The sequence below is a fragment of the Panthera pardus genome, unplaced genomic scaffold (assembly GCF_024362965.1).
Source record: "Panthera pardus isolate Hobbes unplaced genomic scaffold, ASM2436296v1 HiC_scaffold_7, whole genome shotgun sequence".
Lineage (NCBI taxonomy): Eukaryota > Metazoa > Chordata > Mammalia > Carnivora > Felidae > Panthera > Panthera pardus.
The window spans coordinates 42,991,406-43,018,693 of record NW_026527002.1 but is presented as its reverse complement, the minus strand read 5'-3'; the positions used below and the strand labels follow the sequence as shown (position 1 = coordinate 43,018,693).

General features: G+C 37.7%; 1 protein-coding gene across 6 annotated transcripts in view; it reads right to left on the bottom strand.

Moving 5' to 3' along the window:
* The window catches only part of CPQ (carboxypeptidase Q), a 545,816-nt gene that overhangs the window by 246,858 nt on the left and 271,670 nt on the right, over window positions 1-27,288 (bottom strand). For all 6 annotated transcript variants that reach the window (XM_053896083.1, XM_053896085.1, XM_053896084.1 and 3 more), the window contains exon 5: window positions 3,800-3,911. In XM_053896083.1, the coding sequence (XP_053752058.1) occupies window positions 3,800-3,911 (112 nt within the window). The remainder of the gene's footprint in view (window positions 1-3,799; window positions 3,912-27,288) is intronic.

Sequence of the window (27,288 nt, the reverse complement as noted above, 5' to 3'; positions counted from 1 at the left end):
AGCATAGGATCCTTTGCCATAGGCTTTGTTCACTGACACCAGAACATTCCAGGAAATGACATTTCAAATAAACAGTTTCAAGTCCAGTAAACCACAAACACAAAGAAGTATTCAATAGCATTTCATAGCAAATAGCCTTCTGTTGACAGTTACACAGGAATGACTGATTATATTTGGAAAGCACAAATATCTCTTCTGTTAGATTAATTGAATATAGTTTTAGCTGAGGGCCTGGGCAAAAGAGTGAACCTATAATAATAGTAAAAGAAGAGAACAAAGGAAAAGAGATAAGGAGGGAAGGATGGACCTTAGAACTATATTCCTAAATATCAGAAATCCCTGCTTGACCAACATTCAAATTCACAAGCCCCACTGTAGGACTTTGACATACACGCGTGCTGCATGACATATCGTCCAAGGAACAGCAGCCAAAAGAAGTTACTTTCCTTGAAAAAGAGACTGCCAGAGAGTTTTCATACTTCACCACTTAAATAGTTTGGGCTTAATATAGTTAAGTAATATAATTATGAACCCATTTCCCAAAGTCCTATTTCTTGTTCATGTGTACCAGTTATTTTCAACTAGAACTCATATGTCACATGTTGGACCCAGCTCTTTGTATTAAAGCACATAGGCAATCTACAAATAGAAATTCACAATCTAATTTTAACTTTAAAGAGTAAGACTCAGTGGGCACAATCACAGGAAGTGAGGCACAGAGATGGCACTGGGCATTTGACCTAAGCAGGAAGTGACAAGGAGAAATTCAGATGCCTGAAAATGTAGTATGAAAGTAGAAAAAAGTGAAGGAGTCACTGGGTTTCCATCATATAAGAGATAGCAGCTTAAATAGTAAAGAGAAAGCATATTTAGGTATACCATAGCAGCTGGACCTAGAGTTACATGAGTTTAACTAACATATTAAGTGAAGAAGCAATATATTTACTAATGGGGGTAAGGGTAAGAAAAATTATCATTCTCCTTTACATAAAAAAATATAGTACTGTCAGAGTTACGCTTATTAAATAATAAAAGTTAACATTTATTGAGTACTCGGTTGGATCAGACACTATTCTAAGTACATTACGTGAGTAGACTATTTAGTTTTCAAAGCAACTGTATGAGTTAGGAACATTATTATCCCAATTTCACAGATGAGAAAACTGAGGCACAGAAAGGCAAAAGCCACACACTTTGTAAATGCAGAGCCAGGATATGAACTCAGGCAGTCTGGCGCCATAGTCCTATGCTTTTTAACAGTATGTCATGCTACCTCTTAACACCTATTCAAAAGAAATATTACTCTTTATTTTAGAGTTTGTTTTCATATGTTTACATGAATAAACATAGGTTTCTTCATAGGTTTTCAGAAACCTATAGGAGAGTTAAGTCTTGAATTGAAGGAGGCTATTTACTAGCTATCAAAAGCAACTGAAGTCAGTGTTGAAAAAAAATACTTAATCCATCTTTGCATGATGTTACATTCATCCATGCAACTGAATCCAACTCAATTAATGGTGATTTAGGATTCCATGCTGAATACTAAAAATGTTAGATTCAAAGCCTAGAGAAGACATCATTTTTATTCCCATCTAAAGCAGATAAAATATTCTGGAAGCTTACAGTTAAAAGAGATAAAGAAAATTAAGACCAGAGAGTTCAAATGACCTGCCTGAGGCCAAAAAAGCAGTTTGAGGCACAGAGTGACGTAAACTCTGATTCAGATGGGTCTGGTTCTCTCTTTGCTATACCACTTTGTTTCTAATCAAGCTGGCTGAACACATCAAAAGAAAATCAACTTCCCAAACGCATATCTGGGCCCTATAAAGAGGGAAATGTTTGATATCTGCCTGCCTCACGTCTAGAACCCACTTCATTCCGGAGTGAAGGTAAGGACAGAGAGAACAGACCACCAAGGGAATATTTTTAAGGGAAGGAGAGGATTCACACATAGAGTACCCCAGATCTTCTCTGAAGGAATGTATGTTTTTGGGTTTTGTTTGCTGGACAATTCATCTCTCTCAAACCTTACACAATTCTAAAAGCAGGCCTTGAAATTATGTCTATACTGGCACCTATATGTGTAGGTGCTTGTGTATGTTCCAATTCTATTCTAAGCATTCTTAAGAACAGAGGACATGTTTTAAACCTTTCTGTATGTCCAGATTTTACCGAGTGCTTTCATACAGTAGGTGTTCAGTATGGAAGTGTTCAAAGTGTAAGTGCATAGAATGTAAGGTTTCCAATGAGTTCATTTTCTCTCTCTAAAAAAAAAAATGTCCTGTATTCAGGTCTTTTAGCGATTTTTTTTTATTAGTTTATTTTAGTGGAGAAATTTTATGCATTCCTCCACCACCACCCCTGACCTGCCAAGGGATATTTGGCAATGTCTGGAGACCTTTTTGGTTGTTAAAACTTGAGGGGGATGGTGCTTATTGGTATCTTGTAGATAGAGTCCAGGGATGCTGCTAAACATCCTACATACATGAGACAGACCCACAATAAAGAATCATGTAGCCCCAAACGTCAGTAGTATCAAGGCTAAGGGACACAGGACTGTTTAGAAGTACAAAACGCACAACCACCTCTCCATTTCCCCATTTTTAAAACACAAGTAAGACATAAACCAAAATGGCACACCAAAGATATGCCTAAGCAAGACCATTTCAGCAATCTATTGTTAATATGGCCAATTATTTAATAGGCTTATTTATAGGATTATAAGGGTTATTAAACACTGGAAGAAATGTATGAATTTAAACATATATATATATATGGAAAGCCTTCACCAAAAAGGATGCTCTGATCTTTACTGTATATGAAGCTGAGGCTACTTCACAGTTATGACAAAACATTCTGCTGATGAGGCATGTTAAAGCCACCCCTGCCCTAACTCAGATGTGGGACTCTTCAAATTGTTTCATTATTTCTATTTTTCTAAGTTTATTTATTTATTTAGAGAGGGAAAGAGTGGGGGGGGAGGGGTACAGAGAGAGAGAGAGAGAGAATCTCAAGCAGGCACTGCACTCAGTGCAGAGTTCCACCTGGGGCTCAATCTCATAACTGCAAGATCATGACTTGAGCCCAAACCAAGAGTTGGACACATAACCAACTGAGCCACCCAGGCGCCCCCAGACTGTTTCATTATTTCTAATCTCACTCAAAATCCACCTTTTTGACCAGCACACAAAGAGGAAATATATGTTTTTTGTGTGTGCAAATAGGGTCATCAAAAACTGCTTTACTATTAGCTTATCCTTTGTATGCCTGTCCATCTTCTTCATTTCTAGGTTCACCTGGAAGTTCCTGTTTTCCAGCCTAGATTCCTTATTGTGGGTCTTTATTGAAGGATCATTCCTTCAGTTCTGCATTGCTCTCTTTGATTTCTGCCATGGAAAGATAGCTGCAGTAAAGCTATCCTAACAGCCTAATAATGTCTTTAAGATGAACAAGGAAAAGGAGGCAGGGGGAGCTGCTGACTTTTCTTTGACTTGGTCATGGTTTCCTTACATAGTCTCCAGCTGATGTGGTTATATTCGCTACAGTTTTATTTGCTTGTTCTTTTTCCCTAGTGCCTCATATTTGATACTTTGGATATCTGGCATACACTTGAATAAAAATTTCTTTCTTTAAGGGGACAAATTCATTCTTTTCTGAGAATAAACTAACGAACACATAGATCTCAGGAGGATCTCTGAACATACTAGAGTCACTAATCTGTTCAGTATTTTGTGTGTTGAGTTAAACATGTCACTACTGAGATCCTCATACAGTGGTTAATGACTTTCTAAATATTTACCAAGATCTTTAATAAGCGAGAGTGCTTCCCATGATATAAAGGCTCCACCGCCATCATCCATGGCACCCTGCCCCACGTCCCAGCTGTCCAGATGTCCACTGACCAGTACGACCTAGAAAAAATAATAAAAAGAGAAAAAAAAAATAAAACTAAGCAGAAATGACATCAAAGAGGAAGCATTCATAGTCATTCCAAATATAGAAATGAAACTTTTATATTTTCTTTTCTATTTTTACATCTTAAAAGATCTATGTCATTACTAGTGGAAAACCTGGTATAACGCTCTATATAAAGGGTGTAAGGTCATCCTAACAGTAATAAAAATTCTCACCTTGTACTTCTCTTCACTAATATAAGTTTGAATACTAAAGTGAAATGGTTTATTACTGACCGATGTTTTATAACTTTATTATATGGCTTAAAAGCTAAATGACATAAATGGAGCTCAAAACTTCAACTATATTCTCAACTGTCCCAAATTCTAGCAGACATATAATAAACATGTGTTGAACTGAATTCAAATGAAAAAGTGAGAACGATAATTTTTTATTTTTTATTATTTTTATTATTTTTTTAGCATTTTTTATTTTTTATTATGAAATTTATTGTCAAATTGGTTTCCATACAACACCCAGTGCTCATCCCAACAGGTGCCCTCAATACCCATCACCCACCCACCCCCCCCTCCCCCCCCCATAAACCCTCAGTTTATGATCTGTGTACTATAAATCACTCTGGGGTTAATAAATAAATATACTGGGGTTACAAACTACAGTCTAGTTAGACAAAGAACTTTTAAAAAAAATTAAATTTACACTAGTGTTAAATAAGTCTACAGATTATATTACAAATTTTAAATCACCAAAGTTTTAAATTATTTTCAAGAATCATTAGTAGTTATCTCCAGGAAAATAGAAACCATATTTTAATAAAACTAAATTTCATTAAAACATTTTAAACAAAGCAAGTTAAGTGATGCTTATCCATACGGAAAAATTGTACCTTGACCTCTATTTCACACAATATATGAATGTCAAATCAGATAGATTACAAATCTAAATAAAGATGTTAGAGGAAAGCATAGAACAGTTTTGTCAACTTGGAGTAGGCAAAGAGCACACACCATAAAAGAAAAAGTAACAAACTGAACTTTTAAAAAATAAGGAGTATCTGTTCATCAAAAGACCCCATTACAAGAGTGAAAAGGCAACCCACAGAGGAAGAGGAGATATTTACAATACATATACACAGCAAAGGAACCATATCCAGACTATATAAAAAATCCCTACCAAACAGAAATAAAGAGGGAGTCAACTTATAAAAACATGGGCAAAAGACTTGAATTGACAACTCATAAAAATAGGCATACAAATACTAATAAGCAAGCGAAAAGGTGCTTGGGTTCACTGTCAGCAAGGAAATACAAATTAAACCACATTCAATACATTTCCACCAAAATGACTAAAATAAAAAAGATAGAAAATGTCAAATATTGGTGAGGAGATAGAGTGATTGGAACTCTTACACACTGTTGGTGTGAGCGTAAGTGCTTATAACCACTCTGGAAAACTGATTTATCTACTGAGTCTGAACATACACACACCCTGTGTGTGCCCCAACACTTCCACTTCTATATATATCCAACAGGAATGTATGTGTGTATGTATACCTTCACCAAAAGAGATGTACTAGAATGCTCAGAATGTTCATAATGGCCCCTGTCCCCCCTCCACCAAAGGAAACTACTTTAATGCCTGTTAACAGAGGAATGAATAAACTGTGTTGTACTGATCAATGGAACACTACATAGCAGTAATAATGAACGAACACAATACATGATCAATGGAGATAAATCTCATAAACATTATGAAATGAAAGAAGCCAGACACAAAATAATATATATCATGTATAATTCCATGTATATAAAATATAAAAACAATCAAAAGAAAGGAGAATGGTTACCCAAGGTGAGAAGGGTTAGTGACATGAAGGAGAGCTTCTGGGGTGCTGGGCACATTCTGTTTCCTGATCTGGGTACAGTTACACAGGTGTGCTCAGTTTGTAAAAGCTTATCTTGTTACACACTTAGGATCTGTACAGTTTCTCTGAGAACATTACATACCAATAAAAAGTTTTCAAAAGTTCAACAGATTGATATCTATATACAGCATGTAGTAAGCAAACCAAAGTTGAACGAATCTTCTCGATGAATGAAACAAAAATGCCCCATGACTTTGGGAAAGCAGGATTTGGGTTCTGAAATATCAGGGTGACCCCTTGCACTGCCTGATTCCCCAGGCAGCTGTAGGATCCTCCATTGACTCTGCATACACACACAGCCAGACCCAGCCGGCATGACTTCATTGTAGTCACAAACAAGTACAATGCCTTATAACTAACGAGACTAACAAATGGCCGTGTAATGAACCCGAATGGATTGTTTCTAAGGAAAGAGGAAAAAAATGAAGAAGAAAACATGCTGCAATAGCAGGAAATTCTGACTCAGACGTTGGTGTAATCCCATGTGGGATGGACAAGCCAATTAGTCAACATTCTCACCATCCTCGGACCCATTTTCTCAATGAAATTGGAGTTCCCGTGGATTAAAAGCGTCAAAATGTGTTTTAATGAACTTTTTCCCAGTTAACACATAAGAGTAACTAAATCAAGGCAGCTGTTATTTCATCTTTCAGAATAATTGAGGTTATTTTACAATCATACTTCTTTATGTTTTTTAAAATGCCCCCATTATCCAACCCAGAATTATTACTTAAATAAATAATTAAAAGATGGGAGAAATGGTTTTGAATGATAGGAAACTAAATGTTATCCTATAAAATAAGGTCTTTGGCACAGTGCTAAAGAAGACTGACTACAAACCATGTAGATTTTAAGAGCTTATTTTAATATGTTTTTTAAAATCAGAAAATATATTGGGGGCCACTGTGAGACAGCAACTGTAATTTTGATATAAAAAGTAGGTAATGACAATTCAGCAGCATTTTTAACGAACTTGAGTTTTCCTAATCATAAGAGCTCTACTCCCCTTAGAAAACTGATGCACAAGGTCTCATTCAACATGGTATCTGCATTATCATGCTTTAATGCAGTCCCACAAAGGATAAACCAGTACAACATACAAACTCACCATGCCTTGTGTCAGGGTCAGGCAGAAACAAACATTACTTATAATACATTTGGATCCAACTTAGGCAAACATACTAAAAACAGACTACCAAGAGACACAGTAAGCTCTAGTTTCTTGAAAAAGAATCACCTGATAAAAGACAGGAAAATACACAGTCCCTTCACTGCCTCTGTTGCCAGATGTGGAGCCCTTAGTGCAATAGGATGGCCTAGAACTAACAGAGAAGTGGGACACTCACCTATTTACCCCTCTTGTGTGCTGCTCCCCGAGGCAGGTAGAGCACTGACCAATTCCCCGCCCACCACTTTCCTTTTTACCACCATCTCTTCCAAACACAGCAAAGAGTAAAAGTTATTAAAACAACAACAGCAGCAATAGCAGGCACACCAAAACAATTAGGAAGGCAGAAGCAGAACTGTGATGATCTGAAATGCAGCTTCTTATTTGTGAGGAACACATTAGCCTTGACCACCAAAGACTCAGGCCTTGAGGTCGGGTGGGGCGGTGGGAGAGAGAACCTACCACAGAAGGGCAGAAACACACCGGATGGGAACCTGCTAAGATGAACAAAGACCAGCCGTGGCACACAACCCCTTACAGGCCAGCTGTGGGCCTGAGAGCAGAGATAAACTAAATCAAGGGTAGACAGACAGCAGCCTCAAGGACAAGCCCCTTACGTCTTCATTACTGGTACATCCGGAGACACTAGTGCAAACAGATTTGCCTGATTAAATGATGAGTAAGAACATAATCAAAATGGGACATATGAAAAATATGGCAGAACAAGGAGAGAAAACAGCCTCAGTGGAAGTACATTCTTATGAAAGCAAGTTAATTCAAGGTATTGGAGAAAATGCCATGATCTTTGGCATTCACTGCATGCATTTATTCAACAATTTGTATTGAGTTCCTATTATGGGCCAGAAATGCAGAAATGAAAAAATAAATAAATATTCTATCTTAATGGGATTATCGTTCTGGTAAGGGAAACAGACAATAAACAAATATGATATGATGGTAGTTTTAAGTGCTATAAAGAAATACTGGGCAAAGAAAGAAAATAGAGTGGTGGTAGCATGGAGAGGAAAGATCAGTGTGCTTCCTCCTAAAAGGTGGATAGCCACAGGAGTGTTCTGTGCCTGCCCTAACAATGAGAGAAATCTGGATGATCTATAAAAGCATAACTTTTTAAGGCCCATCAGAGATTTCAGATTGTGATTCAGTCAGAGGCGCTGAATTCCAGAGGACAACAAGCTCAAGGAGAGATGGGACACATGAGTTGCTTGGCCTTTTGCAGAGACAGGAGGGACAGGTGTCAGCAACAGACAGAGGTGGCAGACAAAAGCAGGAATGAGGAAGACAACTAAAAGGTTAACAAATTCTGAAAAGGCGAATGTGGGTTGATATGAGAGTTTAGAATACCTGGAAACCTCTCATGTAAGGCACTAGGTACCCAAATTTCCAGATCTTTTCCATAGGCCTCCATCAGGTACTCCCAAGAAATACTGGGAGCAGGGCAGAAGCCCTGAGAGAGCTTGCCTCAGTGATGCAGGAGTGCAGATGATGACCAGATACTATTGGGAGGTAGGCGCCAAACATAACCTGCTTCTGGGCCCTTCTCTCATAGGAAGAAGTCACCTGCCCCTCCGGGAGAGGGAGAGTGCTGTCTTGCAGGGCAGTCCTGGGCAAAGGTCAGTGGCTACAAGGAAAGGGGTAGAAAATTGCACTCCCACCCTGTACTGACACTAGGAAAAGCATGGATGCCTCTTGGGGAGGGCAGGAAACCTGCTCATACCTAGAATCCTGCATTGACTTAAAGCAGAGTCCTGCTGCCTTGGGGTGAGGGCTCGGAGTGGAGTGGGATACTCATTCCCATGACTACAGCAGAGTTTGGCTTCCACAGGGGCTTGCGGAGAGTAGAAATGTTGGGAAAGCCCCACTCTTGTCCTCAGGCACACAGAGCCTGGCTGAGACCTAGGGGCAGGAGAACCAAGAAACTACCCTGTCCCCACCAGGAGTCCCCAGTGAGTAACAAGCACAGCATTAACAGCTTATAGCCGAGGGAAGGGCAGGAGCACAGAGAGAAACACCCGCTGTGGTGCCAACATACAGAGCCTGCTGAAAGCTGAGGATAAAGCACAATAATGAGAAAAGTCCTCCAAGCAACCCAATCCCTACACTAAAAACAGAGTAGCAGCAACCCACTGCTAGAGAAATTTGAAACATGTGAGCACCAAAGGTAAGAATAGAGACGATAAAATCCAAACCTAGCTCAGCAATGAAAGATGGACTCATCCACTCTCAGACTAATGGCTGGACAGAAGAGGAGTAAGCACCTTTGCACTCACATACTGTTCACCTCAGGCTCCACTGTTCTGGCACATACGACATCTAGCATGCAATCAAAATTATGACGTATAAAATAGGCAAGAAATAAAACAATCCATTCTCAGGAAATACAGTATTCAACACAATACTGTCGACCCAATGTAGCCCATATATTCAAAATATCAGACAAGGAGTTTAAAATAATTATGATTAATATGTTAAAAATCTAGTGGAAAAGATGGGAAATTTCATCAGAGAGATGGAAACTATGGTTACAAAGTCAAATGGAAATGAAAAATATAGTTATTTAAGGGACTAAATACTTAAGTGAAGTCAAAACTTAAAACTTTTGTAAGAAAAAGAAAAATATTTTCATGTCTTTAGGGGAGGAGGAAGTGTTCTTCAACAAGATACAAAAAATGCAAAGCATCAAGAAAAGATGCACAAATTCAACTATAAGAAAATGAAGACTTCCTCTTAATCAAGAGAATAACAGAATGAGAGGAGTTGCTACAAGTTGGGAGAAGATATTTATAATAAATATAACCAAAAAGTGGTTTATATTAAAAATACAGTAAAACCTTGGATTGTGATTAATTTGTTCAGTGAGTGTTCCACAGGACAAGCAAATATTTCTAATGAATTTTAACTTGATAAACGAGTGATGTCTTGCAATACAAGTAGTATGTGACACCAAACATCACATGATCACAACTGAGCCAATGGTTCTTCTCTCTCTGTGGGATTGTGGGTGATGAATGCAATGTCACATTTCTGTGAAATCCTCAAAAGGGGGCAAAAGCAAGTATCATTGGATAGGTTCCTTGTTAAAGTTGCTCGAAAAGGAAAAGATTCCACTGAGCCAATAGATAGCAGTGATTCCATTAGTGATAGTGAAAGTCGTCCTACACAATAACCCTCCTGTCTCTTGTCTCCCTCACACGAAGGTTTTCAAAGATACGTTCAGGTTAATTTGTTTATTTTTCTTTATAGCTTGTATTTTCTTTATTATTTTGTATTATATTACAGTATTGTAATCATTTTTATGTGAATATTTTTGGGCTGTGGAATGAATCATCTGAGTTTCCATTATTTCTTATGGGGAAATTGGCTTTGGTATGCAAGTGCTTTGGACTACAAGCATGTTTCCAGAACGGATTATGCTCATAAACCAAGGTTTTAATGTATATAAGGAATTCCTACTATTCAACTAGAAAAGATGAGCAATCCAACAGGAAAATAGAAAAAAGACATAAATAGGCATTTCACATATAAGAAATTATGAATGGATACAAAGCATTTGAAAAGATGGCCAACCTCATCATTGATCAGGGAAATGCAAATTAAATCCTCAAAAAAATTCTATTCTGTACCTAACTGGAAAAAAAAATTTAAATCTAACAATATGAAGTCTTGGCAAGGATGCTGAGAGCAAAAGGAATTCTCATCCACTGCAGGAAGGAGCAGAAAATTATTAAAGCCATTTAGGAAAACCATTAGGCACATCCTATTAAATTGAGCATATGTGCATCTCACAATCCAACAATTGCACTTTAGGTACATATATATGAGGAATTCTGGCACTTGAGTTCTGGGACACGTGTACCAAAACGGTCATATAGAGGCAATCATAAAGCCTCAGACTAAAACCAACCCAAATGTCCATCAACAGAATGGATAAATAAATTGCGGCATAGTCATACAGTGGAATATTATAAAATAGTGATAATGACCTACAGCTGCATCTATCAACATAACTGAATCTCAAAACAAAAATATAGGAGCAAAGCAAGAACAAAAAAGGAAGTCACAAAAGAAATAGAAGAGTATGATTCCATTATTTAATTTCAAAATCTGGTTGAACTAGAGAATATAATCTTTAGCAATGCATACAAAGATAGTAAAATTACGAAGAAAAGCAAAGTAATGGTAAACCAAAATCAGGATAGTTCTTATATCAGGTGGGGGTTGGGGCAGAGAGGAGGAGCTGATCAGAGAGAGTCATATGCAGATGATTTGAGTGGGTTTCTAAGGCACTGATAGTGTTCTTTCTCTGAAACTGAGTGGTGAGAACGTGTGTGATCTTTTCATTATTGTTTTTTAGGCTATACACATATGTTAAATAAAGTCTTACAAATGTGTATGTTGAACAATAGCAAGAGTTATTAAAGACCTATCTTCAAAGTCATGGGGCTCAGAGAGATATATCTGATGTTACAGGTCAGATATATCTCATCCTAATCCAACTGTTACAAAGCAAAGAAACAAATATGGAAAATGTCTACATTTACTTACAATCATAAGATTGATACTAAAATCTGAAAAAGAAAGAATGCCCTGTAAAACCAGCTACAGATCAAAGATAAATGTAAAAATCAAAATTACTTCTATCCAGCAGCATATTGAAAGCCATCGTGATAATGGCGCAATGGTCTCCAAATGCCCATAGAAAATGGAAGTTATATAGATACTAGATATGCTAAGAAAGGGCCACTAAGAAGTTAAGTCATACTTAATCTTCTTGGCATGCCTAGTTTTTAACATTCTGCATTTTAAATTATAAATTATATAGGTGTTTATCTAAACCTAACCAAGTTCGTATTGATTGATCCTCAATAAACAAAATGCCCACTTAACTTTGAAGCATGCTTCATTTTACAAATGTCTTGTTCAATAAAAAAGAAAAAATACCCAGAAAGACAACTACTCAGTGTTTTTATTTGTTGCTTTTGTGACGTTTTTCTTTGCTTGCAGCTGCTTCATTCTCTCGGTCTCATTTTATTTGGTGTATTTTAAGAGGTAGCAAGAGGAGTATCAGGGTTGCAAAGTTCAAGGCCTAGTGCAATTCCAGACACAGGAAATCCCCAATCCAATTTTCAACAACAAAAATCATTAGATAGTTGAAAAATATGACCTACAAAAAAAGGAGGAAAAAAGTTTTCTCATTATTTGGCCTTAGAGAAGAAGCCAAGAAGTGATCTAATAATGGGCTTCGGCCCTGACAGGCCCATCTGTGGAGGGTCTGAGCACCAAAAGAAAAGGCAAGGGAACCAGGTTTGGGCCATACCAGTGACTGTGAGGGTCATATAAATGATCAAGAATTTTCTGATGGAAGGCTTTTGTAGAAGTTAAAAAAAGTGGCTAACTGGGGAAAGATTATGGAAAATTTCACTCCTGGGAGGGTTTCTAAAATAGGATGCATTCTTAGGTCTTACATGGAAAGCTAACAAAGGAGGGATAAATAAAATCTTTCAAGGTTCCATCTAATCCAATATTCCATGACAGTTCTTAAGAATTCTTCTTCTATTCTAACCACTTTAAAGGAGGAAATTGTCCTTTGAAAAGTCTCCATAACCTCAATAGACTTTTCCCTGAGCATCTCCTAGATACTCTGGCTGCCAAGATCTTCCCACAATTTAGGATCTAAATGCAGGTGGGCAGGCACTTCTCAAGAAATCCGTGTTTTCATAATCCCTGTCAGAGACAAAGCCTTGGTTTTCAGAGGACAGTTGCTGCATGTATTGTGCTATTGCCCAACACAGACAAAGGGGACTATGTTTGAACAAATATTGTCCTTCCCAATGAACAGAGTAGGTGGTCTACAGAATAAAGCTAGACTCCTAATACACAGGGTGTGTTCAAAGACAACAAACATCTGAGCTCCTTTTGAATTAATTTATATTCAAGCTTTGTTTAGTGAAACTGCTGGGTGTTGACTGCTTGCAGGATACAGACTTCTTTCCCAAGATAATGAACCACGTGTCCAAATGCTCACACATCACCACAGCTACTCCTGAAGGGAGCTGCTTCCCCTTCTTGAGTGTCCCCTCTTACATGTTCAGGGCACTCAAATTGGCTTCATGAAAGAAAGATCATTCCTGTTCCTGGTTGAATACTCTAAGCACATTGCTGGTATCTGAAGGTACAATAAGAAGGGCCTAATTTATCTGTGACTCAAGAAAAAATAAGCCTTAGGTAGACTGATGAATGTGAATTGCAGTGTACTTGGAAGAAATGGCTGAAACTGATTAAAGATTGACTTGCAGATGGGACATGGCAGAGAGTGTCTATGGAAGGAAATCACTCTGATTAAATGAAGGTGGCGGGTTTCATCCAGAAGTCATGACTGATTGCAACTGGCAATGATAATCTTTTAAGTAAAAGAACTGTGTTCCTGAATCCCTTCTCCATTGGCCTAAGCAACCACAGGATAAGTTGTCTCACTTGAGAGGATGGAAAGAGTAGAAGAGTTGAATGACAACACTATATTTGAACTTCCTCAAAGGAGGCAAGGGAGATAGACTTTAAGCAATTTTGATCTCAATAGTGATCATCTTTCCCATGGTCAAATCCAACTATGGTACAGGGCACAGCTATAACTTCTCTATTCTCACAGCCATTCACTCATCACTATGTTCTAAGCATTTGTTAGCCATGGCACATAAGATTAAAAAACAAAAAATAGAAGCACTTGGTATTTTGGTATTCTACAGATTTTCATTATTCAATTTAGACAGGCTAACAGAGGTATCATCAATCTTTCATTATAGAAAACGGGGGCCAAGACGCTGCCTTCCAAAAAAAAAAAAAAAAAAAAAGAAAGAAAACCAAAGAAAAAGAAAAAGACATTTTTTAACTTAATTTTTTTGCCATTTAGTTTTATAAACTAAAGGATTATTTTTGGCCCCTAATGTTTTATAAAATCCCAGAAGCCTATGCAGCTTAGGGTACTGTTTTTTGTTTGTTTGTCTATTGACTGTGGAAACTTTCTTAATTATTTAACCTTCTGTGATCTTCTGAATGTTCCTACAGAAGTCATTCTGCAAGATCAGCTGAAGGCTTCTGTCCACACAATATTCTGCAGCCTCCAGTTCTGTACCAATTTGATAAGCCATGAAAAGAAGCTAACAACAGACCAGGGTTTTCTATCCAAATGAATGCTGTCACTTTGAAAAGCACTGTAACTGGAAGGCTGTATAATAATTCCTCCCCTACCATCAGTTCCCATAGAGAGAAAGACGAATTGCTATGGATTAGTATACAGATTTACTTCTGTGGATTTTTTCCCTAGTAGAAAGAAATTTGGTTTGAGGATAGGGTATTTTTAGTTACTCTGTGAATGATTAGGAAAACAAGGAAGGAAGGAAGGAAGGAAGGAAGGAAGGAAGGAAGGAAGGAAGGAAGGAAGGGAGGGAGGAACGGAGGAAGGAAGGAGAGATTGAAGCAAAATGCTGACTAGCACAAAAAGAGAAGATGAAGTAGAAGACAGATTAGAGGGCAAGAGGACTGCAAAGAAGCTTTGGCAAAGGCAGAGGAAGAAAAGAGAAAGTAAACCCAGGTCAAGATGTGAACCCAGACAGTGTCAGGTTGCTGAGGCTCACATGACAAAACTAAGAGAAACTGTCTCACCATATGCTTATGTGCACTAGTTTGATGTACTATGGGTGTGGCTAAGACTAGGTAAGCTGAAAAGTGGGAAGGAGGCTTTAACTAACACTAACCTGTCAAGATAGCCAGTGTATTTTAAGTTACAGTTACCCAAATTACTTCTACCTCAAACATCCACATTATTCTGTTGGCTCCTGCCTGCCAAGTCCATGGACCACAACAGTAATGGGGAGTCAGAAGTCAACCATCCCAAGTCACAAGACTTGGGCAGTGAACTTTGGGGTAGCTTCATGGCTTCCTATGATGTCAACACTTGATGACACCTTTAATTTTGATGCATAAATTATAGCTTAAATAAAAGATAGTCAAATAACATTATAAATACCCCTAAGAGGACTTTTCAGTGATCTAATTTTTGTCTTCAGAACAGGGTGTCAAGAAGCCACACTTACTTTGAAAGATTCTATGTCTCCATAGGAAGCAAGCTAATGGTTCGAACACAGTAGTTCTTGGTCTTTACTCCTCTCACCATATTTGAGCTCACATACTCTCAGCCAGGTCATTTTAGTTAATAATCTTTGCATTCAGACTCTAGGAATAAGCCAAATTTCCACTAGCATACTTTGTTTTAGGAAGGGGATGTTGCAAATATTAAACTTTTTATTTTCTTGTATCTTTGTGTAAAGGAATACTATTCTACCCATTAACCCTGATTCAGTCTTATTTTTTTATGGGAATTTTCTTCTCCTAGAAAGAAAAAGAATAGTTTTCTTAACCAATATTGTATCTAATATAAATGTTATGTAAGCGTCAGAGAAAAGTGTGTATTGTGTTTATATACCCAAAATGAAAAATTCTTCCTTTCCATTTAGAATATAATAAATTGAAACTTAACTTCAATATTCACTGTCAAATAACACATCTACATTAAGAAGAGAAGTGATCATTTTAGACTCACAAGAATCAAGTCTCTAAAGGCTAAAAAGCTGATTAACTTCATAATGTTTGTGTATCACAAATCAAAACAGATAGTCTGAAAGTGATTTCCTCTAAGTCCAAACTAACTTGAAGCATGGTCACACTTTGCACAGCACAGAAAACCTATTTTCTGCCCTCTTAGAAGTGTACTTCAAGGATAAGGAGTAGAAGCAGCTTGAATGTCATAATATTTGGTAATGGTAGACCCACTAGATAGAAAGGGGTAAAAATTGATTCTAGGGCCTCAGAATGCATGAGGAATGACTATTTAAAAAAATACCTAATGATACAAGGTAATTTTAAGAACATTACAGAGACCACAAAGGATAATGAATAGTATAGTGTTCTTCTCTCCAAAATGCAATTAACTGAAATAAAAGATCATGATAAAAGAACGATTAACAGATATGGTGACATTATCACTGCAGACTCAGATTTTTTTAATGTCAACACTTATAAGGTTATCCATGTTCCCCTAAATATTTTGACTTGTCATGAGATTATAGTCTCATCAGTTACATGTTGATTGTGGCCATGTATTTTGAATAATTAACTGTATACCCTGGGAAAAGAAAGAAAGAAAGGAAGAAAGAAAGAACTAATGAACAAACTTTTCCATCAATTGTGCATTTTCTAAAGAAACAAAAATACTAATAAAAACAAATGTTTATTAATTTAACTTGTATTTTATCAGTGCAGTGTATTTTAAGAGATGAAAAGAAATACAAAGTACGGTTCTCATGAAATCATATTTGTTATAAGTGTTAGCACGTGTTTAACTGAAGTCACCCCTGGTACAATGTCAGACAGTGTTTCTGTCAATACCTCAGAGACACTTATAAACTTCAAGATGATAAACACATAAGATGAATCATTAATATGTTTAACCAAATAATCAAGGTTCTATAATATCACCCTGAAGCAGAAATGATAGCTTATAGCTAACAAGATAATTCAGCAGGGGTAAATATCAAGGTGTACATTGCACTCTGAGATGCTGGGTTGATAGCAGTTCATCTGGGGACAATCAGAAAATTTAGGTGGACCTAAACATATTGAGCAGTGTGTCCCAGCTATGGAAAATATTAATTAAATGTTAGGGTTTATTGATAGAAATAGAGGATACTGATTATGTAAAGTAATACTCCCATTTCAATTAATCAAACACTTTTACCTCTCTCTCTCTCTCTCTCTCTCTCTCTCTCTCTCTTTTTTTTGCCCAGATACCTATAGAGACCTTCCAGAAAATAGACTGTGGCTGGAGAAGAGATGTCAGGATCTTACAGTGCCTGGAAATAACACTGTTTGAAGAGCAACTGTATATGTTACCCTGGAAAAGAGTATGCTTCAAAGGGCTAGATGCCTCATCTACAAGAGAATGAACTTGATCAGATGGTATAACCAGGCCAGCGAGCAGAGGGTGCATGCATAGATTGCAGCTCGCTAGAAGAATGAATCTGAGCAGTTCAGAAAGGGAACAGAGGAGTCCTCAGAGGAGTAAGCTGCAAAATCCTGGCAGTGTTCAAGCAGAAGTGGAAGGAACATCTGTCAGGTAAAGAATGGATACATGACCTGAGGTCCGAGTGGCAGGTGGGCACTGAGCCAGATAATGTCCAAAGGCACTGTCAGCTCTAAGATTCCATGATTCTAAAAGGAAGAATGGGCTTATCTTGGCCATTATTCAGTGAGAATTGTTAAAGATTTCCTGTGAATCCTGTATTTTTTTCCTACTACAAATTTCTATTATCACATTTTTTCTTCAGTTGGACCCAGAATAAAAATTTTAAATTATGTTACTAGTAATATTTATTATTAAGAAAATAAGACATACTAAAAAGAACTTTTTATGACTTAAAATTTGCCTTCTTGAATTGGTGCCATGCTGCATCAACTTCCATTGGAACCTAGGGGCATACTGTGGGAGGCATAATAGTTATAACCACTGTCAATATCAACCCCTAGCTCCTTTGGTAATTTTCTGAGACATTTTCTGAGACATTTTTTTTCTTTGCAGGATGAAGGGTGCTACACTCATTATAACAGTCTCATTATACCATCTTGATGGTTCCTTTTGAACTTTCTCCAATTCCATTGGATTTTGAAACTGTAGCAATCAAACCCATAATGCATAGATAATGTAACTTTTTTGTGTGCTATATAGAAACTATAACACCTCTCCTGATATTTCCCGGAATTTGCTTATTTTCTTTAATGGCATAGAATTACATAAATTAAGAAACCTACAATAACTCTGAATTCCTTCTCGGGATCCTACATTCACACTATTAAAGCTAGAATGACCTTAGGAGATTATGGTCAATGCTCTGCTTTTACACAGAGAAGTGCTTTGCCCAAGTGGCAGGGCCTGAAAATAGAACCCGTTGCTTCTGACACAGAGCTAAGGGCTATTTCCATTCTATCTTTCTGTCTGCTTCATAAAAAACAATGCAGTGACTACTTTTGATTGCTCTTCTCTAATGCATTACCTTTTACTTGACTGTGCTGAAAATTAATCTGCTACTTTTTGCCTATACACATAGTCTAATGAGTTCTTCCTACAATTTATCCCTATCAGCTGGACATGGGCAAGTTATTTAACCTCTCTAAGCCTTGTTTCTACATCTGTAAGGTGGGAATAATAACACCAACCCAACTTTAAAGTGTGTGGTGAGAATGAAATGAGATGACATAATACCTTCATCACTGTCTCAGTCACTGGGCACAAAGTATGGACTCTTACATGGTTGCCGTTATAGTGCTGATTACACCATAATTAGTGTACGGTCACCCCAAACACTGCAAACAATTCTTTCTAGGAAAAATGCACTTGGGGAGTTGGAAAGTAGAGTGGATTTCACACACACTGCTTCAGCAGGCACAGGTTTAGGGTACTATGTGCTGCTTGCTTGAATTAGAGGGAGCATCAATCACAAGCGTATGTTATTTAAAATATGACAAATATTCTAAAAATGTTGTTTGGCAAGTCTAATTTAAAACAGCATGAACTTATCCCATTTGAAAACATTCATACACCATGAAATAGCTAAGTTACATTTTCATTTCAGTAATAGGTTGCAAAAGGGAAAAAGATGTTACAGCTCAAGCAATCACAAACACACAGCCCTCCCTAACTAACTCTGCAGTTACTAGGTAACCAGGTAGTGCTGTGTGAAAATGAATTCAGGTGTTTGAACTAGAGATTCCCATGCACCTGAGGTAAGTTTTGTCGTGGCAATGGCTAGTCTAATAAATGATTCCACTGTCAATTGCATTTCTAGAGTTAGCAAGACTGGTCCCACAAAGGCTCTGTAGGAGGGCCCAGAATATAGGGAGAGAGTCTCCAGAATAGAGTCTTAGAGAACACAACAAAGTCTGGCATATTTCATGTAAAAATGAGAAGCTTAAGCTTTTAAAAAAAAAAAAAAACAACAAAAAGCATATCTTGACATCCCATTTGAGCATAATCTCTGCAGAGAAGGCGCAAAGATCGCTAAGAATAGGGAGTAGATGATAAATGGCAGATATCAGTTTTATGCTATTGTAGACAAATTTAAGTGTAGCGTTGTTTAAAGATCAAAGAAAAAGCTAAATGGCCCATCACAGAGCTCTGTTTCATCTCTTTCAACTCTATACTCTTAACAATTGATGAATTTTCATCTCCATATGTTCCTTCAGTAAATTTCAGTAAGGTTGGACATGTTTCAACCTTTTGAACAGGGGAGAAGGGAGGAACATGCCTTCTATCCTCACCCCTCAGCTGAGAAATACCAAACTCTCTTCTAATGGCAGAGACCTTTTTATTTCCTTCACACATATTACTCATAAGACTTGAAATACAGTAGAAAATCAACAAACCAACTTTGATTTCTTTCTTTTTAATAACAAAATGTTATTCAGAATCAAGCTAGTTCAGTTCCTTAAAAAAAAATTAGGGGTGCCTGGGTGGCTCAGTTGGTTAGGCGTCCGACTTCAGCTCAGGTCAGGATCTTGCCGCTTGTGGGTTCAAGCCCCACATCAGGCTCTGTGCTGACAGCTCAGAGCCTGGAGCCTGCTTCAGATTCTGTGTTTCCATCTCTCTCTGCCCTTTCCCACTAACTGTCTTTCTCTCTCTCAAAAATAAACAAACATTAAAAAATTAAAAAAAAAATATTAGTGTTTGTGATCAATGAACAATTAAAACAAATTTATAATTAATGACTTTGACTTTTACAATTCTAATCACCTAAACCCATTAAAGAAGTTTACTGCAAGAACTCACGGATCTTGCAGTCCGTGAGTTCGAGCCCCGTGTTGGGCTCTGTGCTGACAGCTCAGAGCCTGGAGCCTACTTCAGATTCTGTGTCTCCGTCTCTCTCTGCTCCTCCCCCACTCATGCTCTATCTCTCAAAAATAAACATTAAAAAAAAAAGATTAAGTTTAATGTGTGCTTCAAAGGTCAAGAACTATACAGAACTATAGACAAAAAATTCGGACCAAAAATAAAATAAAGCTTAAAAGTTAATTATGAGACTTCTGGTCAACAGGGTACAGCAAGTTCACACTCTCATGAGCCTCCTCTGTTCCAAACACGTGGCAATTAGAGATGAGTTATAACAAGTGAAAACCAAAAGGCTATAGTTTGGCTCTAAAAACCAGATAAACATCTCTGTGGACTAGAAATGGATTAGAATCACAAGGCAGTGAGTAGGTCTGAAGCCAGGGGATCTGCAGGGCTTCAGATCTAGAAGCCAGCACTGTCTTCTGGGCATCCTGTTCCTATAGGTACAGAGAATCTAAAGTAGCTTTGCTGGAGATAGGGGGACCTATGCCAGGTTAACTGCATAGAAGCAAGCAAGGTAGATGGGCTCATGAGAGGAAGCTGAAAACAAGAAAACATGCCAAGTGGTACAGCTTTATAAAGAGTTTTAGCCTCTAGAGGAGATATGGACAAAGATATGAATCAGAACCAGGCACTGAATCAAGCTACCTGCTGGCTTTGTAACAGAATATGTGATCCTCGTTATCACCATTGGCAAGGGTGGCTGATACAACATAATAAAACCCAGTTCTGGACAGGCAGTGTTGCAGGCCAGGTGAAAGTAATCACAAAACCTCCAGAGAGAGAATGGGGAGCCCAAAGGGAAAGAACACAATACAAACAGCAATACAAATTGAATCTTAAATCATCCTACTCAAAATGAGTCAGCAAACCCAAATTCCAAAACACATGAAGAAGTACAGTGTTAAAAATGTCAACAAAATCAACAACTGGAATAAAAATTCCATTCCAGATTAAATTAATTTTATGGAAAATCTACATAACATTTTTTAAAATTATGCTTAGGGTGATCAAAGGACTACTTTTCTAGAAAAAGAAAATTTACTAAAATTGACTCAAGGAGAAATAAGAAAACCTGAAAATATCAATAAACATTAAGAAATTCAATCAAGAATCGGAAAGTACGCTCTCTCTTCACACACACACACACACACACACACACACACACACACACACACAAACTAAAGCCACCTGACTCAAGAGGTAAATTTTATGAAGGAATACAAAATCTTCAAACTAAGCCAATTCATTTATCAAGATATTACCTTGAGACCAAAACAAGACAAGGGCACTACAATATAGACCAATCTTATTTATGAATGCAATGCTAAATGATTATTAATGCGGTATAAAACTTCCTCCACTTTTAACAGATAAAATTAGAAAATAGACAATAAAGGTAAAAAAAATGAGCTTATGATTTCAGTCAATCTATATAATATATTATCATAAGGTGAATTTGTCATTCTTTTTTTTTTTTTTTAATTTTTTTTTTTTTTTAAATTTTTTTTTTTATTTATTTTTGGGACAGAGAGAGACAGAGCATGAACGGGGGAGGGACAGAGAAAGAGGGAGACACAGAATCGGAAACAGGCTCCAGGCTCTGAGCCATCAGCCCAGAGCCCGACGCGGGGCTCGAACTCACGGACCGTGAGATCGTGACCTGGCTGAAGTCGGACGCTCAACCGACTGCGCCACCCAGGCGCCCCTGAATTTGTCATTCTTGAAAAAGCAAACATAAAAACACACAATATCCTATGTTTGGTCCAAATTGCAAAATATGTTAGTGATTCTTTATGAAAAAAATAAAACCCACAGCAACCCTATTTAATACACATGGAGGGTTCTGTGGATTTGTCCATGCAGATAGGGCATTTGGAATGATCAAATCCTGCTTGTTGCTTAAAGATTAAAGAATAATTTTGAGCAGAAAATAAGCCCATGGATTCATTACTCCTGCTTCACTACCCATGTCTATAAAGCTTAATGACACTGTCCCTAGCACCAAAGTTTACTTATTTTTATTTTATATATGCACTATTGCACCATCAGTGAAATATTCAACAATCTAAAAAATCAAAACAGAGGCAATAAAACAGAAATATAGCTGTCTTCCATTTCCCCTTCTGTATCAGACAGGAGCCCTGAAGCAGTAAGTGCCTGCCCTGCCCACAGGCTTCTCCTTAGGAAAGTAGCCTCAGGAATTCTTTCTGCGCAAAGCTGTTAGGGCTCATGCCATGTATGTCAAGAGAAATGAGCTCTGCTTCCATGGTTACAAACAGTTATACTAAAATCAGCTCCTAAGTCAAACTAGCATAGATAATCGGATATGAGAGAAATTTACCTTTGACCTGGCTTGGCTCCAAAACCCAACTCAAAAGGGGTGAGTTGCATTGGATGGCAAGAAGCCAATGACACATACAGAAGGGGACGGGGGGTGTTGAGGAGGAAAAATTTACTCTACCCTTCAAGGTTCTTCTGGCTGGTCTAAGGATTATATTGCATGAAACAGATTAAGATGGGGGAAAAATCAAATTTAATTTCATATGTTTGGGGAAACCACATAAACTTGAAAGATTCCAAAGATAGTTAGACAAAATGAGGTATAAATGTTATCCTGAACTAAGGAGAAAGGGGTAGGGGTCTGGGACTTAAAAGGGAAGGAAAGCAATTCACAGGAAGATGAAAAAGTAGTTGTTTGGTAAACAAATGTGTGCTGGACACACATTGGGACATAGGAATTTTAATAAACAGACTGCTAAATTCCTCCCTGTCTATTACCCCAAGTTCATATTATAATATAGTTATTTATGGTGATAGCTCCTTTCCTGGAGCAGGCCCTGTAAATTCTTTTAGGCAGTTAGGAGTGTCTCCTTGAAACTTTTGGACCTTGATTGTTTTCAACTCAAAATAATCTGTATGCCAAGGTGGAACATCTTGAGGTGATTCGTTCTGAACCCCTACAGGGGTGAGGAGTCTCCTATACCCTCTGGAATTTACCTTGGTTCTTCTTTAATCCTAGTCTACAATAGTCTTAAAAGTATAGGGAACAGTACTATACAGCTAAAAAGCACATTATGTACCTGTCATCCACATGTCCTTGTACATAGTACATAGTAAATCACTATGCACTATCCATTCTATGTTCCCTCAAATATCTATCTATCTATCTATCTATCTATCTATCTATCCATCCATCCATCCTTAGACAAATATATTTGGAAAATGCTAAACCGGTATATACTATTCTAGAGAAACCTGTTTAGCCTTATTTTACCCAGCATTTCCAAAATGTTGTATCCATGCCTTCAGCAAGCATTTATCAAACCACTATGTGCCAGATGCCATAATATATAATTTCTGGGGATAGAGCAAGAAACTTGACAAAGCTTCTGTTCTTGTGAACTTACATTCTAGCTGGAGGATAAGTGAAGACCAAGTAAACAAAGGTAACTCCAGACAGTGACATATGCTGTGAAAATATAAAATCAAATAATGTGTCAGAAAGTGGTAAGGGGATCAATGGCCAGTAAAAGGCCTCTCAAAGAAAATAATGTTTGTGTTGAAACCTGAATGTTAAGAGCTGGCCAGGTGAAGATGTGGGAAAGAGAACTCCAGCCAAAAAGAATAGCTGAGGCAAAGACCTCGTGGCAGAATGAGTTTGAGAGCTTAAGTCTTTCTTTATAACAACCTGTTAGCATTAAGCAGAACAGCAAATCAAGAAGCTGCACTTAGGAAATACCTGAGGTACCAGAAATACTAGTTTCATTTGAATTTACGAATTATGATGGCATGCTGATTTAGGAAACCAAAAATATTGCTGAATGCTCATACATAGACCCATCTGGAAATGATCATTCCCTTTCAAGTACAGAAATGCAACATATTAAATCAAGAAGTCCCAGGAAAGATTTAATGTAGCAAACTAAAATGTGGCTTTCTAGAATTACTTTTCTAATTGTAGACAGTCATCGAGAATTTTTGTTTTAGATTTTTTTTTAACGTTTATTTATTTATTTAAAAAAATTTTTTTTTAATGTTTATTTATTTTTGAGACAGAGAGAGACAGAACATGAATGGGGGAGGGTCAGAGAGAGAGGGAGACACAGAATCCGAAGCAGGCTCCAGGCTCTGAGCTGTCAGCCCAGAGCCCGATGTGGGGCTCGAACTCACAGACCGTGAGATCATGACCCGAGCCAAAGTCGGATGCCCAACCGACTGAGCCACCCAGGCGCCCCTTAACGTTTATTTATTTTTGAGACAGAGAGAGACAGAGCATGAACGGGGGAGGGGCAGAGAGAGAGAGAGAGAAAGAGACACAGAATTGAAAGCAGGCTCCAGGCTCTGAGCCATCAGCCCAAAGCCCGACGCGGGGCTCGAACTCACGGACCGCGAGACGTGACCTGAGCTGAAGTCGGATGCTTAACCGACTGAGCCACCCAGGCGCCCTGAGAATTTTTTTTTTAGAAATGAAAGTAATACAAATATATAATTGCCATAGAAGTCCTGTGGAAGAAAACCAAAAGGTAAGGATCATTTTTTTTTTTTAATCTACCAGGGGAAATTGGGGAAGGGATGAACACTGACGACAGGATCAAACAGAAGAGGAGTTGGATAGCCAGGGGATATAAGCAGAGATAAATCTTTTCACAGTCAATTGGAAAACTAACATCATGGAAAGAAGCCCTGAGGGGAGCAGTGTGGGGCACTGGTAGCAATAACTGGTCAGCATGCCCCCAGGGACTCTGCAGTGAGTGAAATGAGCAGCCACTGCCCAACGCAAGCCACCTGGAAGTTACCTGGGCTGACCATAATTCACACTGTCACAAGTGATGAGCTGAAAGCAAATGAACAGTGTGGAGACACCCCTCGAGAAGAGGACAGTTTAGGAGCACGTGGAAACCAGTTAAGGAAGAATTCACACAGGGCAATAGGACAAAATAGGGACAAGTAAACAAACAAGTTAATAAGGAGGGTTGTATTTTGTGTTTCAGTAAGAAATGGAATACTGTACCATTACAAAAGATTATCTCACAGAAATGTATTGTAAGTTCCTCCAATTCCAAATCTTGAAAGATGTGCTAAATTGTATATAAGTGCAAAAAAACAAAAACAAAAACAAAAACAAAAACAAAAACAAAAACAAACCATGCTGCTGGGTACTCTTGCATCTTGAGGGAAAAAAAAAACACGTTCAATCAAATCATTTATGGAATAGAGTGTTCTGATTAAATCGATTTCCTGACTAGATAGATTATATTTTTTAAGCATAGTTGTCAATCTTTCTTAAGGACATCAGCCAAGATCAGTGGAACAGAACAGACAGTCCTAAAGCAGATCTATGTATGTGTGTATAAAATAATTAAGTGTATTATAAAAAAAATGTTTCACAACACCAACAGACTATGGGCTCTATGAAACATCCACAGCAACAGAAATTTAAAATGAGATAAGTCTAAGTTTTATATTTCTTCTCAACATCCTTGTGGATCTCCCCCTACCTACTTTGAAGACTTCTGTGCTCTCTACCCACACCGACCCCTGAATGCAACCATGACCTCCAGGAGTGAAGGGCTCCTCACCTAACCCCTGCTACTTAAGAGTACCCTGCAAGTGTTCGTTCTCCCTTGAGCCCTTTCATTCCTCAGAGGGATGAGACAGTAGCTTCTCTACTGCTTTCAGTAATCGAATCTACAACCTCTCAGGGGCACTGAAGAGAACTTCTCTGCCCAGGGACAGAATAACAAGCACTGGTGTGTAAAGTGAGTCCCTTTGCTAAGGCTACCACTGGAAGTGAAGGAGAAGTTTTTATACCCTCTAGGAAATGCAAGCCTTTAAAAAGAGGAATTTGAGGTATTTCCCCACTACCCATGCCACTGGAAGAATTTTTAAAGTTAAAGAGTAAATATGTGAACACTGTAACCTTTTAGAAGTACAACTGTTTAAAAAGAATATACTGGCAAGAGGCTCAAATATTCTAAAACAATGAACAGCTTGACATTTTTCAAACAAATATTTTAAAACTCAGGTCCACATGTGCACTGGAAATTAATGCCATTTGTTCGACAGTAATAGACTTGATTCATATCCACTCTCACATGTTGGATTATATTTGCTGATTTTATTAAACCTTCAAAAGGTTACAGCTGGTTGACATATGAAAAACTCCACACCTCTAGAAGAAGGAATTGTATACTAGTCCTTTTTTTTAACAAAACCATGCCTCAGAAAAAAATGATAAGACATAGCATTCTGTTCCTTACTATCACTGATTATATACTTAAATGTTTATCATCTATGGATTACTAGGAAGGAAACAGAAACGGATGGTTGAGAACAAACTTGGACAAATACCCCTGGGAATTCCAAGAACTGCCTGGAGAGGATGTTGTTGGAAGGCCTGGAGACCTGGGCTCTTCAAGTATAGGGTCATAGGATGCAAAACTGGGCATAAACGGTTCATTTACACTCTTTGCTGGTTGGGCCAAGGGACATTTGGATCACAGACAGGACTCTAGAATGCAGTACTTAGCAATGCCAATTGTATTCCTAGCTTTTCTTTCTGAAATGCTAAACAAAGTCTTTGAAAGGGCCATGTAACTCCAGAGGGACTGAAGCCATCCTTTAAATATGCTTTATAAAGCAACTTATATTAGAGAAAATTTCATGGCCATGCCAGAAACATGATCAATGTGGGTTAAATCGGGGCTTCCATAATCATGACAGTAATTTTGGCAATGAGATCTTTAACAGTGACTAATGTACAGAACCTTCCAGCCTAAAAGGTTTAGTGACACAAATAACTATTACATTTTCAAGTCCTGAGCAACAATTAAAGTCCTGGAATTAACCCCAATAGGTATTAAAGGCTGCAGCTACTGTGCCTTGATATATTTCTGAAAAACTAAAAAAAAAAAGTTACTCTTCTCAAAAATGGTTGTGTTGTGCCCTTATAATGCCCTTCATGTATTTATTTCCTTTCTCTTTTGAAAAAGAAGCTTTCTGTAGATTCCTCATTTCCTCAATTGTTTCATTTTAACTTATACAAACCAAGGGGGCAAGACTGCTATTTTCTAACTGTGCAAGTTACTTAATTTTCCTGTGCTTTGGTTTCTTATCTACAAAAGGAAGATAATAATAATAAAGTCTTGGTCGTTATGAGGATTAGCTGCATCTATGTACATCATGTAGGGCAAGGCCTGGGCCATGGTAGTCAATTACAAATTATTTGTATTACTTTTACTATTTCAGTGATTTAAATAGATTTATGAAAATAGGCTCAATCATGATATAGAGGAAACTTTCAAGTTCCTCATAATTTACTTCCAG